The sequence below is a fragment of the Diplotaxodon limnothrissa genome, linkage group LG14 (assembly GCF_057381915.1).
Source record: "Diplotaxodon limnothrissa isolate DT_005_m linkage group LG14, D_limnothrissa_male_GT1.1, whole genome shotgun sequence".
Lineage (NCBI taxonomy): Eukaryota > Metazoa > Chordata > Actinopteri > Cichliformes > Cichlidae > Diplotaxodon > Diplotaxodon limnothrissa.
The window spans coordinates 32,700,456-32,715,287 of NC_140609.1; the positions used below are offsets into that span (position 1 = coordinate 32,700,456).

The following is a 14,832-nucleotide window of genomic DNA, read 5'->3' on the forward strand; positions in this document are numbered from 1 at the left end:
TTGCAATGTGTTGATGTTTTCTCTCTCTCCATTAAAATGAAATAACCATAAAAATAGAGACTGCTCATTTGTTTGTGAGTGAGCAAATTTGCTAATTCAGCAGGCGATCAAATAATTATTTCTTCCACTGTATTGCAACAGACCAATACAAATGGTGCATGAATGGAAGCACTCATCAACCTGACAATGGTGGCATTGTGGGAGAAAGTAAAAAAAACAGCAAAAAGTCTTGTGAAAGCAGAAGGCCTGTTTGTGAGATATGTCCTCCGACTATAATTTAGTTTATAACATTCATATTACTTAATGTTTGCAATAAATAACGAATTGCTGTGTAGGCGCTTTCATTTCAGTCTCTTTGTACTTTGACTACTTCTGCTACTTCTTCTGTGATCCAAACCCAGTGGTTCCCACTAAGTACAAACACGTCACAAGTAATTATAGTATCATTTTTCATAAAAGTTGAATAATTTCATTGAAGAGCTGGGCACTTTAGCTTTTTGCAAATGTAGCTCAAACAGGAATAAGAAGCACCTGTGTTAAGGTCTACTTTCATTTTCATGTGGTGCATATTTATAATGTATTGCAGAAGGATGGTGCATGTGGGACTAACTCAAGATAAACCACAGCGTGTTTATCATAAGCAAAGAACATGTCAGCCAGTGCAAGTGGATCACTGGTGACTCACTGACATGTTTAATATTTTTTGGACGACGACAGAGCTCCGTGGCTCAGAGGAGAAAGCTTTATTTGGCTTTGGCTATGTAGGCAATATTTGTTGCATGAATTCATTGTTGTGTTTTGTCTTTCTTGAGCTCAAACTATTTGTTGATTAACCACATGAGCCATCATATGAAAGAAAACCCAGAATAAATAAATGTCAAGCAACATCTGAAATGTGAAAATATGCATCTTTTATGTTTTTATATTAGTGCATATAACTTCATGTATTCTAGGTTTTGTCATTCTTATTTATTAGTGCCAGACACTTAAGAATGTCACCTTGCTGTCTGTTGAAATTTGACTTTTATTTTAATAGTAATAAATATTAAGTGAATGGTTGATCAGTATCGCTTTCATGGGAGGTGTTGACCAAGACATTTGTCTTTCCTTCTTATTTGAAATGCTTCTATGGAACATCATAACATGCATGTGCTTACTAATTTTTGGCATCAGTAACAGCAATGTCTATGGCCTGATATGATACTTTTCAACTGCTGTCAACAAAATGCTGAAAGGGGCTAGGAAGAAAACCTGAAAAGAATAGCTTCCTAATGTTGAGACAGGAGACGTTTTAACTCATTAAGTCATTACACATTAGCAGTTTTGCTTGTGTGAAAAATTGGCAGAGAATAAAATTTTAATCTGTCAGTTCTCTGGACACCCTAAAATTGGGGAGGGATATGAAAGACGTTTTGATTCTTAAACCGCTCCATAGCTCTAAAAGCATCCATAAAATGAAGGTGACAATTTGGAATCATCTTAATTTATAGTTAAAGCTGCAATTTTAAAATAGACAGCCCTCCTCCTGGAACTAGTTCCTACTCGCTGTTCTAAACCATTCCAGCTACACAAAGCACAGGCATATGCATACTAAGACTTTGCATGCAGATTTTTGGTGAATGTGTTCTGCTTTGCATCACTGTATCTAGTATAAAAGTTGTCAGATTGGCCAAAGCCTAAACACAATATTTCCTTTTATACTACTTTAGTTGTAATACTCTGAACGTTTTTTTATAATTTTGTGTAAAATTACACAAAAACACAAGAACCCAGCTTTAACACAAATATAGACCAATATAATCTCCAACCTTTCACATTCTTAAGGTGCTCAGAGTCCTTCTAGACATCAGCTTCTCTGAACATCACACATTTTCCACATGTCGAAATCCAGAAAATCCTGCAACCTTGAAACATGCTTGCCATCAGTAAACAGAAATCTAATCTGACCTGACGGGTCACTCATGTCAGTGAAGCGTCTGTGTCCTCGGGGACTGAGAGCCGTAACAGGGCTGGGAACTCGTCTTTGTGTGTATGTGAAGAGCATCCAAATAAAAGACAGGGATCAAAAGGTTGTCATTGCGATGTCCTTGATTACGTAACAATCGCATTAGGTAGGCTGAGGATCATTCTTCAGTTTACACATGTACACCTCTGAGTACCTTTACTGCGGTGCTGCCTTTGTTCTAAGGTTACACTACACGAGGCACAATCTTTCTGTCTGTCTGCATCAGTGTTGTGGTGTCTTAGATCAAAAGCGCTCAAGGGATGGTGAAACTAACCCCTTCAGATGGACAGTATAGACTCTCAGCAATTTCTTTTTAACACCAATGGGTGTCTGATTCCTGCTGCAAATGGCAGACAGCCTGCTGTCAGATGGGATTAGGAAGAGCCTTACCTGCGTGCAAAAGTATAGAAGGCTAAGAAGAGCCGGATTCTGTGAGCTGAGACTAATTAATCTCTCAGTAATAGTAAAAATGATATGAGACCTGATGTGAGTTCACTCTGGCGTGGAATATGAGATCATTTCCCAAAGAAAGATTTGTAGCCCTTGTGTCACCCAGGGATTTTATGAAGTGAAACCAAAGAGATGGCTTTAAAAGGAATTTTAGGTAAAATCCAATGACTCATTTCTTCACCATATAAATTTGTTGTTGAAGCAGATTTTATTTCCATGTTGTTTACATGCAGGTAATAGATCAAGCTTGTAAAGAGGCCACAATATGCTCTTTTGTAGGTTCATAAATTTATTCTGGAGGTTTTCTGGAATTGGTTGACATCACTTCCTATTTGAAAAAACTTTTTTTATTCTTACCGTGCATGCAGCACTTCACTTCACCGTTTGTCGGAAACGCTTTGTTTTATGTTCTTTCTCTCTAAAGCCTCCGTATTAAACCTAGTCTGCTTTGATTGGTCAGCCAGCTATCCATTATGTAATGCCTTCTTTTCTGATTTTTGCAGACCAGGGAACTGCTGCAAAAATCCAACACTGAACTATGCCTGGTTCAGGCAGCAGCCTTTGAGAGAAGACAGTAAAAACGCGGGTAACAGTGTTGAAACGTAATTTTAATCACTGATTCTTTGCTCCGCATAAATCAGGAATTTGTTTTGAAGAAAATTGCGCTTGCTCTGCTCATCCTCTGTTCTAACTAGTAAGCAGGCATCTCACTGTAATACACAAAATCTTTGTCTGTATGTTTGGTCCGCACAACTCTTGTTACACAATCCAGACTTCAGCAACCACACTTGGCACACAGGTACATGTTAGGTCCCTGAAGGTTCTTATCTATATCAGATATTATGATGTCAAACCACCTACCAACAGGCTAAAATGAATAATGTTTTACATTTTATTAAAGCATTACATCATTTTAATTTCACAACAGTAACAATTCATTTGTATTGAAAAAACCTGAATTATGCATTAAATATAATGACACAATCATGTTGCCTGGCAACCACCTACCAAAATGGGCCATTTTTAATATTTATGCACCCGTAACACTTTATAAAACCATCATATCATTTTAATCTCATGACTATGACTTCTAATTTATAGCCACACATTTAAATATTGTAATATATTGCAATATATCTCATATGTTATGATGCCATCAGTAATGGATTAAAATTAAATTCATTTTCTGTGGGAGAAAATAATCCTCTTTGTTATAGACTTCTAACCTTGTACCATTCTATACATGCAGAAACAATATGTAAAATACACTCAAGAAAAGCATAATATGACGTCTTTGAAAGAAAAAGTCCAGTTAAACATCAACAACCCAGAATTTGATCAATCTGCACAAGCTTGAAAAAAAAAAAACAACCTTCAAAAGAAAATGAAACTCACGCCACATTGTACTGACTGCTTTCCAACTTCTATTTCAGCAGTGAGGTGGCATTAAACCTTTGCAGTAGAAGAGAGCTAAACAAAATGAAGTAATTAAAAACAAAAAGTCAGACCTCATATTCAAAACATGATAGAAATCTGACATTTTATGCTTTTCATAGTTTCAGTTAAGAGTTTGTTTTTTTTAATATACTTTATATTCCTCTTCTCTGTCCTACATAGATTTGATGTTTTGATGCCTGTATTTATTGGTAGGTTTTTTGTTTTGTTTTTGTTTTTCTCAGTGGAGCTGAAGCTTCACTGAGGTTTCATTTTCATTCTGTCAACTATTTATTTATTTTTTAAATGTGTCAATTGATAAGAGATAAAACGCAATGCGATGGCAATGCGCCTATAAGTAGTATAAGAAAAAAAACAAACAGAAAAAGATTCAGATTTTAACGTCTGGCACGTTGTTTTCTCATTCTGCTTAGTGTTTTGGGGTTTTCTATGCTAAATGAAGATTATTTGACATAACTTTGTTGTGTTTTTTACTTTTTTGAAAATCCACCATTCACTGGAGGTTAATAGATACTCTATGTAAAAATAATCGTGTTTAAAGCAATGTCTTGCTGAAGTAAGCGAATAAAAGAAAATGCATCAAGAAAGTACATCAGGTAGCTTAAGCAGGTGTTAGAGCTGAAAATAACATTGTATAAATAAGCACAAAGAGTTTACAGCGTGTGCAGGTGAGAAGATGAAATGTGAGCCGAAAATTCCGGGTTGAGTAATGGAGCTGAGTTTGAAGGCTAAACAGAGGGTAAAATGCTGTGCAGCTGTTTCACAGTGCAATAGCACATGATTCTAGGAAGCTGTACCAGCAACAATTTCTACCCCGTCACTACAAGAGATCGGTAACTGAGAAAAGGAATATGCCAAGAACGTGCTCTTGCATGTGATTGAACAGTCAAAACAGTCCCTCGCTGGATGATGATGTGTTGGAAATGTTCAGCTTTTGCTGTCAGATGACCCAGTGGATTTTCTTTTTTTTGCAATATTTGTGGCCAGAGGCAGCTGCGTCAGGAGCCCCGCTGTGCCAAAACAGTGGTCTACATAAAATAAATGAGGAGGCTCCTTTTTTTCTGACTCAACACAGATTGTATTACAAGAGTTCATAACAAAATAACTGATTTAAAATGGAAAAAAGACACAACATTACAAAATGATTTAGATTGGTGTAGGGGTACAGGGTCTATTTTGACATTTCTCATTAAAGTGTGTCACAAAGCATTAGGCCTTGTTAAGGCTTGTGTAAAAATCATTTTCATGTGCACATTATATACACACAAACATTTGTACACATACAATCAATATAATTGGCAATGTTTGACAGAGCAGGTAATTCGTCATAATGGGTGTCTTGATTTATTTTTTCCTTGTAGTCACAGTGCAGTGATTTACTGTTTCTTCTGTGCCCCAGAGTGAAGTTGTGCTGGGAGAGACAGAGTGAAAAGCATGTGGCACGCCTCTGTCACAACCACCATATATATAGCAATTTCTACACCCCTTTAATTCATACCTCCACTTTTTGAGTAGTTTCTCTTCCATAATAACCTGCTATATTTTCAAGTTGAAGAGATTTTATAAGACTAATTATCTGATAACAAGTCAGATTCTCCTGGCTTATGAGATGCTTTTTTTTCCTTAGGTGCCTTCTCTCTTCAGCTAACGAAATGATTTCAAACGAGTAATGTCTGATAAGATGAGACAGAAGCCTTGTGGGCATGACTAATGCTACTGAGTCCAATTAAGCTGATGTACCCACTGAATCAAATCACCCTGATATGATCTTGTCTGCCTGTGCATATATTGCCTCTAACTCTGATCACCTGAAAAAATAGGAAAAGACAGAGAGCATCACACATGCACAAATCACTGCTGTGTTAATGGCGTTATGGATGCCAGTTTTTTTTTTTGTTTTTGTTTTTGTTTTTCCAGTTTATTACATCTCATGTCAAATGCTCAATTTTGAGATTTGGTCAATTAACAGAGGGGACGTGCAGGAAACGTGCACACCACAAAAATAAATGTGTACTCACAACAGTTATAGGAAGGTGTTCAGGAGGAAAGTGGGTAAATTAATGGGCTGTTCTCTAATCTAGAAATTGTTAGTTTGTAAATGTGCTGAGATAGCACATTTATATGTAGCCTGCTTCTTGCAAATGCCACCAAACTACTGTGAATCCCTGTAACCGCTGTACCACACCCACCGACAGTGAATTTATGACTTAGTTAAGCTATCTGAAGGCTGCATCAGCTTGCCAGTGAAATGATTGTTAGTCTAGAGGAAGTCATAAATCAAAAAAGGGTTTGGTTTGTCATTATCTATTAATACTCTGCAGCTCTCGGTCTAGAGTTCTGGAAACAGGCACAACTCAGACATTCATGCAATCTTCCCCAAGACTGAAAAATTTTACTCTGAAAGATAGAGGTGAAAGACAGCTCTTCAAAGTTTCCCTGGCTTGTGATTGATTTACTCATCCTTCCATGGTCTGCAGCCAGTGCTGACAGCTCTGGAGGTGGAACAGTGCAGAATGCCTTAATTGAGCCTCATGCACAGAGCTTAATGCTGCAGGCACAAAACCCACACAATTAGGATGGACTAATGACGTGGGGTGTCGCCCATTATATTTCCAAATATCCTGTAGGGGATTCCATATTTAGTATCACTAAGTCTTAATTAGTGATTAGCGAGAGGAAATGGAGTATTTTGCAAAAGAAAAAAGATTTTCACACAATTCATATTTTGACACTTTTTACATGATATGTTAAAACAAAGAAGAGAATGTATGTGGGTCATTATTTGAAGACTGCAATTTGAATTATTAAAAAGTCTCTCTGTCTTTTCAGAGCCAGGATGATTTGCACGTCATTCACAACAATCAGCTGGGTAAGTCTTGTATTCCTAATTAGTAGTAAAAAATAGAAAGTGGAAAAAAACTAGTGTGTTTGTGGAGCGTGTATAATTTTTAATATTCTGTGTGTGTGTGTGTGGTTTGCTAATAAAACACTTAAAAGCAGAAGGAAACTGGAAAATAACAAATTCGTGTTTAGGAGGGAAACTGAAAACCTGAATCACATTATCCTGTACTTGCAGTGCTCAGACAAGGGAGCATATGCTTAAACAGTATGTCCTTATCTGCTGTAGATACAGCTAAGGACACAAAGAAAATTAGTCAACATATACTATGTGTACCACTTACAGTAATTTCAAATGTTTAATTAAAAAATACAAATGATTTAGTTCTAGATCTGACTGGAACTTATTTTGGACCCAAAAGGTCATTTTACTAGTTGACAATATGTCAACAAATATAGTTTCAATCTTATAGCCACAACTGAGAATTATAACTTAATTACTTTTAGCCTGATGGGTTTTTTTTTTTCATCCATTCATTACACCCCATTGTTCCATTTGTTTTCTACCACTTATCTCTGGCTGGGTCCTGGGTGTAGAGGCTATACAGGGGGTTTCAGACATCCTACTTCCTAGGAACATTGGGGTGAGATGAGATGTATAAAATCCAGTGAAGTCTGGGTCATGCAACAGATTTACTCTGAGCTCCATCTGCATCTACAAGCTCCTCACCCTATCTCTAAGCCTTAGCACAGCTATCACAAATTTTGTCTGCTTGATCTCACTCTTTCAAAAACTACCTAGAGCTCGTGAGAGCAGGTTAGGACTGGAACATACACTCACTGGGCACTTTGTTAGGTATATCTTTTCAACTGCTCAATAGAACAAATATCTAATCAGTCAATCTCAAGGTGACCTATTTGTCTATATTTGCCATGCAGACATGGTGAAAAACTTGCTGAATATCAAACCAAGCATAAACCAGACATCGATTAAACACTTGAGCCTATTTTTACTGACCATGCTCAGTTCTGTATGAGCACAGTGTGTCCATCTTCTGATGGCTGTTTCCAGAAGGTTATGGTACCGTGTCACAAAACTCAGATCATCTCAAACTAGTTTCTTGAACATTACAGTGTACTCAAATGGCCTCCACAGTCACCAGATCCCAGTATAACAGAGCAACTTTGGGATATGGTGAAATGGAAGGCTCACATCATGGATGTGAAGCCAGGAAATCTGTAGCAACTGTTGCATGATGCTATTATGTCAATATAGTTGCTACATGTTAATTGGTGAGTGTAGATCAACTAAAAGATTAAAAGCTTATCCTTTCTGCTAACCTGTACAATACCTGCATTGCTGCTGAAGCCACAGCAAGCTTTCTCTCCAGGTCACGCTGCCATATACCATTACTTTTGAACAGTATAGTAAAACTTCTTTAGGGAAACAACCCTTCCCTAACCCAATACAGCAATCCAGCATCTCATGCTGGCGGCTTCACATTTGACTCCAAACAGCCCCAGACACTGAAGGTCATGCTCTGATGAACATTCTCTGCAATAATGTACACTATAATTATAATAACAAGATAATAAAAAGGTTGTTGCATTGGTTTACTGTGTGCTTTACCACAGTAAAAGTTATTTGTGTCTCTACCATTTTTTTTGCATGGTATGATATCATAGCAATGAGAACACTGGCTTTTTTAACTACCAGATAGCAATAGTACAGCACCATGTAATGGAACAAGACTAAATAGTTATCATATTTAGTCTAAGCACAATTTTTTCCTTTACTAATAAAAATAGAGATTGTAAACAATTAATTGACCTACATTTCATTTTATAGGCAAATGGAGTATGATAAACATCCATACATTCCTAGAAGTATTCATATTTGTATGTACTTGATTATAAATACAGGTATTGCTGTCTTTGATAGTGGAGTTCTTGTATTCAATTTGATTTACAGTAGTTTGATGTTACTGTATTTGATAATTCAGATCAGACTAACTCAGTAGAACTAACCCGTAATTCCAGATGACATCCAAAGGGATGAACTATTGCTTAATATAGTTCAATTTTAAAGAGCGCTGTATGATGAAAGAATTGAATTGACATTATTGCTTGATAAAATCATGAATAATAAAACCTGAACTGAGTAATATTGGACAGTGTGAAATTTAAATGGCAAGTACTGCAAAATCAAAATAGTAAAATGGGTTTTGCTTATGCGTACCTTGAAAATTTAATCTTGAGAGTTTCGCAGACTTCATAAATAAAGTCCCATCTTTCTTCAACGACTTGACAGCAACCAGGAATTTCATAAGTAGAGCAAATAAAAAGATCTCATGCATGCTTTTCACGCTTCAGGGGACTCGCACAATCACCATCTGAGAGTGATTTTCGGGAGACTGCAGAGGAGTTTGGAGCCCGCTTTCTGGACCTCTGCCTGTTCATTCAACTGGATCACCACAGACGCAAAAGCACACAAAAGCAACTTCGTAATGCTCTCATTTGGCACCTCGGCACAGAAAGGAAATACAAACAGACAGCGATCTGAAAAATGGAGCTACACTATCTGGCACTGCCATAGTAATTCCCTTTGTCACACCAGAAAAGCTACGCTCGCCTGCAGAGAATGTTGTTTGTGGGCAGGAATGTAAAAGATGAATCACGGAGAGCCAGACTCCCTTTTGTTTTAACAATACAGCAAACTTCAGGAGGTCTGACTGGATTGTTTATTTTAAAAGCCCCAGTAACATTTGATGGGTATTAGAAGTCATTCATTTAGCAATCTTTCTTCAGAGGGAGTACAGGGTGCAGACTTTAAATAAAGTAAATGCATTATGTGCAGTATGTACATGCTACAGATATTCATAGATGGAACAAAAACTAAAAAAACAGTGTGAGCCCACCGGCCATATTGTGCAATAAGTAGTGCTTTAAAAATGCAGCATGCTACATCTTAACAACAGATAACTAAATTGTTGAGAGTGTGACCTACCTAAATGCACTGGGTATAGAACTGTTCAAATACAGATAGATGCTTAGATGTGCATGTTCCCCATCAGTTTCCAGGGCTGCAAGTCTCTCCCACTGCGCTATCACCGAATGGAATCAGATTTTTTTTTTTTCATTTTACTCGGTTAAATGTGTTCTGCACATTAATTTCCAAGGTTTTGTTTGGTCTTTCATTGAAGCTCCAAAGTACCATCATAAATCTATCCCGGCAGGAGGACGTGTCTTCAACTTGTTGATAAAAGTGAGCAAATTTCGAAATGAGACTATTGTATTACATTACAATAGGTTTGTGTCTCTCATCTTATTTTTTCTCTCTTGATCAGTTTGTATTGAAGTAAAAAAAAAAAAAAAATTTATTGTTCAGCATGACAAAAACAATTAAACAATCCAAAGCTTGTAAGGCCTTTATCTGTCTAGCTTAATCAGTTCAGTCATTTCATTTCACTATCACACTGCTAGTCCAAAGAGGAAAAGATCAAATGGATAAAACGTGTGTTTTATATGCATACTGGCACAGCAGAGAAGTCCGAGTTATGAATAGCAATACATGTAAGAAAAACAGAAAACTATCTCCTATTAAAACAACTTCAAAAGAAGTTCACGTGCATTGTTTGTGCCATTTAGAAATACTGTATAAGGAGGTAAAACATCTAAACAAGAATAACTTTTCTGCCAATTCCAATTATTTTTATTAGGTAGATCCAACGCAGTGTTTATAACTTACATACATGGCTAAATGAGGCAGTTTTTGACTAAAATCTATCCAGGTCACCACTTAAACCATAGTAATCCATTACTTACTTTACTATTAGGCTAATTTTAAAAGCATCAGTGGAGATGTGTGAGGTTAATTACTGACTTCATAAGAAGTCATAAAACTTTTCATTTGAACTTTTGTCTTTTTTCCCCTTCTATTAGGGACACATTAATTAGCAGCATATTATAAGAATAGAATGGAAACCTTAATACAGACATCATTAATTACATTAATATAGTCTAATGGTACCTTTGCTGTTTATTTGGGTCATCACCAGTATCTGTGTGTGGTCTTTTTTTCTAGTATATTTCTTTCATTTTCAAAATTTTTATTAAAATGTTAAATCGATGTACTAGAAAGTTGATATAATAAATAAATAACCTTAAATTGTTTTTCAGGGAATGTACCAGCATTGGGCAGATCCAAGGTGTATTGCCCAAAGCTGTGTTTTAAATCTGGATCTAAATGTATACTGTTATATAGTTGAGGTTATATACTAACTCTATTCTACATCTCCTTTTTCAGAACAAAACCTAAATGCCAGAATTTAAATCCAATTATCACTATAGCAGTCGTTAATCCTAGGAAAGCTGTGTTACTGTCCCGTATGCGGCTATATTATATTTATTCAGTGGCTCAGCCTCTCCAGGCCAAGAGGACACGCGAGAAGATAGAATGCATATCAATGTTCACAAGATGTTGACTGAACTCCTTTTTCTAACTAGTATTTCTTATTTTCCTTTTTTTTTTTCCCCCTCCCTACAAACAGTGCTTTGCTGCTTGCTTGTGACAATGCTCTATTGTGTCTGTGTCTTTCCTTTATTCAAGTGGTAAATGGCTTGCACTTATAGGTCTTCTTAGAAGTTCTCAAACTCCTTTGCGTTGCTGCTTTGTGTCTCGTTCACTTTTTCCACATATTTACAATGGAGGTGCAGTTGTCATGCAAGGTGCTCACCAGCCACTGGGAGCATCCTGTTTAGTATTTTGCCCAAGGACACTTGTGGAGAAGCCAGGGATTAAATCTCTAGCCATGTGATTAGTGGAAAACCCGCTCAAACACCTGAACATAGCTGATGGCTTTATTTCATTTAATTTAAAAAGTAATTTAAAAAGCAGGCAACCATCCTGAGAAATGCAATCAGTCGTGGCATATATTGCCAAATAAGATATGAAAGCAAACATATTCCCAAAAATTCAGCTTTACAGAAATTAGAAAAATTTTTTTTTAAAGTGATATCAAATCCATCCTCGACTCATTCGGTACTTTAATAGGTAACGAATGGGATTCATAAGCAAAACCTGGAATCTGTTAAGCGTTAATTGCCTGAGCTTCCTGAATTATTGATTCTAAGTGAGGTTTAAGGTTTGCATTCAGCACTCATTAGTCTTTAGCAGAGTTATCCATGGAGTCAGGAACTCCAGAGAACCTCTAATGAGTGTGATTATCACAGGTTGGATGCAGCTTTTTTTCAGCCTGTCCTTTTACATGTTGTAATTTCTGTGTGTTTCTGTGTTACTACTTGAAGAGAATGTTTATAAAAGATTGCTTGTTTCCTTTCTTGGCTTTCCCATCTTGCTTCTACTTCATGCACAGTCTTTCCTTTCCAGTCTTTTGTTGTTGTTGTTGTTTTTCAATGCAAGTGACTCCCTATCGTTGTCTGCTGGCTTTCTTCCTCATTCCGCTCCCTTTCTGTTGTTCCCCACTTTGGCATTTTCCTCCCTGTGTTTTATTGAGAGATATTTATGATGCTGACCTTTTCAGCAGTAAGCTAAAAGTTAAATACACCATGCTCTCTATTGATCTTGTGCAGGCTAATTAAAAGTATGTATTAATAGAGGAAGATGGGTGATAGAAAATCATTTTTACTTACAGCAGGGGCCTTTGCCACACTAGATTATCATCTTTCAAGAAGGTAAATAATTTTTATTCCTAAAACTCAACCGAAAAAAAAAAAAAAAAAAAAAAAAGAGGGTGTATTCATTTTGAATAATAAATCCTGGACCTGGTTGGTATTGGTGGTCATGGTTAGTGTGGACAGAAAACTGCAACACAGTTTGCTCGATTGAATTTTGTCTCTTGCGTTTTGGACACGAGGAAGGGAAAGATGGAGGGGATTTTTTGGGAGATAGATGATTCTGGGCCATCTTGTCTCGGGGAGTCCAATGATGTGAGTCACTGGAGTGTAGCAGGTTTTACAGCAGCACAATCAGCTGCTGGATGGGGGGTTTGGCCTGCTGAGTATGGAAATGAGCTATTGACATCCTCTGTCATCTCTCACTATGTGCTGGCAATGAAGGGCTCTGAATCTGTCATGGCAGTGGTATTGTTCCCACAACAGCCTAATGGCCCCCTCCACAGAAGCCCATCCCTCTAGATCTTAGCCGACTTTTGTCATTGAAATTGCACTATGGATCTGATTTCCATCTTCTCCCAAACATACAAGCATATTTCTATATGTTTGCTGCCCCTTGCCTCGAACGTGTGTTTATTTGACTGCGGAGATGGAAATACTCGGGGCTGAGATGAAATGTTTCTGTGACAGTTCCACTGACTACACACACCTGCTCTGTGACACTGATGGAAATGACAGAGCTGCAGGAGAGCCTAGAGGTCAGTGGGCTCTCAGCTCCGCTGCCACTTGGCAACATCTGCAATCCTGCTCTAAGGAAGTGTCACTATTGATTTGTGTCAGTGAGGCGACAACACAGCACGGCCAGGCCACTAGAAGAACACAATCTATATACAGCCGTGTATCTCTCTCTCGCTGTATGCCCTCCTTTCCGTGTGCATACCTAGAAATACAAACACTTCAGCCTTGATTCTTTAATCAGCCTGATCATGCGCAGAGATGCTGAAGCTGTGAGTACACACGAGACTCGAAGCCTCCCTGTGGAGTTTTCCACAGATCAGATGGTGATGGCCTTTAAAGAGTGGTTTCATGAATTGAGAAAAGCATCAGATCAGAGAGAGAGGAGGAGGCAGAATTCTCCAGTGTTTCATTTCATCCAATATATTTCAAGGCTGATACAGTCCTTTTTTTTTTTTCCTATGGAGTTGCCTCTGTGGAATGCTGAACGAGGGGAGATAAACGAATACTGCTTTCTAGTTCCATCGACCTGGCAAAATAAAATCATCTGCACCGAGGGGACTAGGGCATTGGCTTCATCTCCTCAGGAACCTTCAATCTCTTTCATTCAAGGCATATTATTTTCAGCCAAGAGGGATCCTTTGATAATTTAATTTAACTGCAGAAAAAAGCACTGTGTTGTGTGTTTTGCACCAGGGTGCAACGTCACATCTTGGGCCTGTTATTAAATAGATGAATTGATTGCATACTTTCACCTCTGGCAATTCTGCTATTAATACAGCTACTACTGCTAAGATTAATAGCACTTTTTCTGTGACAGCTGTGAAAGCAGCACATCCAAACAACCATTAAATGCAACTTGTCAAACTTGCGTAGTTACTCTGAAAGCTATGACCATGACCAAAAACACCCAAGAAAACATCTGACATCCTATCTAAATACACTAGAAACTGTTAAAGAAAAAGCAGGCTTGGTACTTAATTTAAATAGTGCAAAACTGCATTACATGTGAAGGAAAGGAAAGAGGAAAACTGGGCTACTTGGATGCTTTTTTAACTTTGCAGGACGCTGTGAAGAGTAAGAAAATCATGCCGAGCTTTTTTTTTTTTTTTCTTTTTGTCCTTGAAACAGTCAGACATTCCCGCTGTAATAGGGCCTAAAAATACCTCCCATTTGTCAGATAGCACAACAACTAACAACCATCTCCAGCACTTCGACTCTCTTGGCACAATTACCCAGCAACAATATAGCAATCAATTAGAAATCGTACATGTGAGCGATCACACCAGCAACCTCAACCTAGCCGCAAACCTCCAAACACAAACCACACAGTGCGTTTACAAAACACGTAACTTTTTCTCAAGTTAAATCTATATAGATCTAAGCCTAGAGGCATCCCTGTATAATCTTGCCTCCACAGTGAAAAGTGCTAGTGCCGAAGGCATTGTTTTAAATCTCGGTCCTATAATTACGTAAAGGTAGATGTATCGATTGTATCGAGAGTGTATACAAAGGTGATTTTTACCTGAAAGGAGAAGGACAGAGAAAAAAAGAGACAAAGGAAGAGGGGTACTATAACAGGATTTTTCCTCTTCCCCTTTTCTCTCCATTGTTTGATGATTAATCGAAACCCATTAGTGTGGACTCGAGAGCAGTGAATTCTGTTTTAATTAGTTTCTTTTTTTACCCCTCATTCTCCTTTGCTTTGACGTAGG

General features: G+C 37.5%; 1 protein-coding gene across 1 annotated transcript in view; it reads left to right on the top strand.

Moving 5' to 3' along the window:
- The window catches only part of b3glcta (beta 3-glucosyltransferase a), an 87,511-nt gene that overhangs the window by 32,657 nt on the left and 40,022 nt on the right, over nt 1-14,832 (top strand). Inside the window, exon 3 of the mRNA XM_085370487.1 lies at nt 6,740-6,779. Coding sequence (XP_085226613.1) covers nt 6,740-6,779 — 40 coding nt within the window. The remainder of the gene's footprint in view (nt 1-6,739; nt 6,780-14,832) is intronic.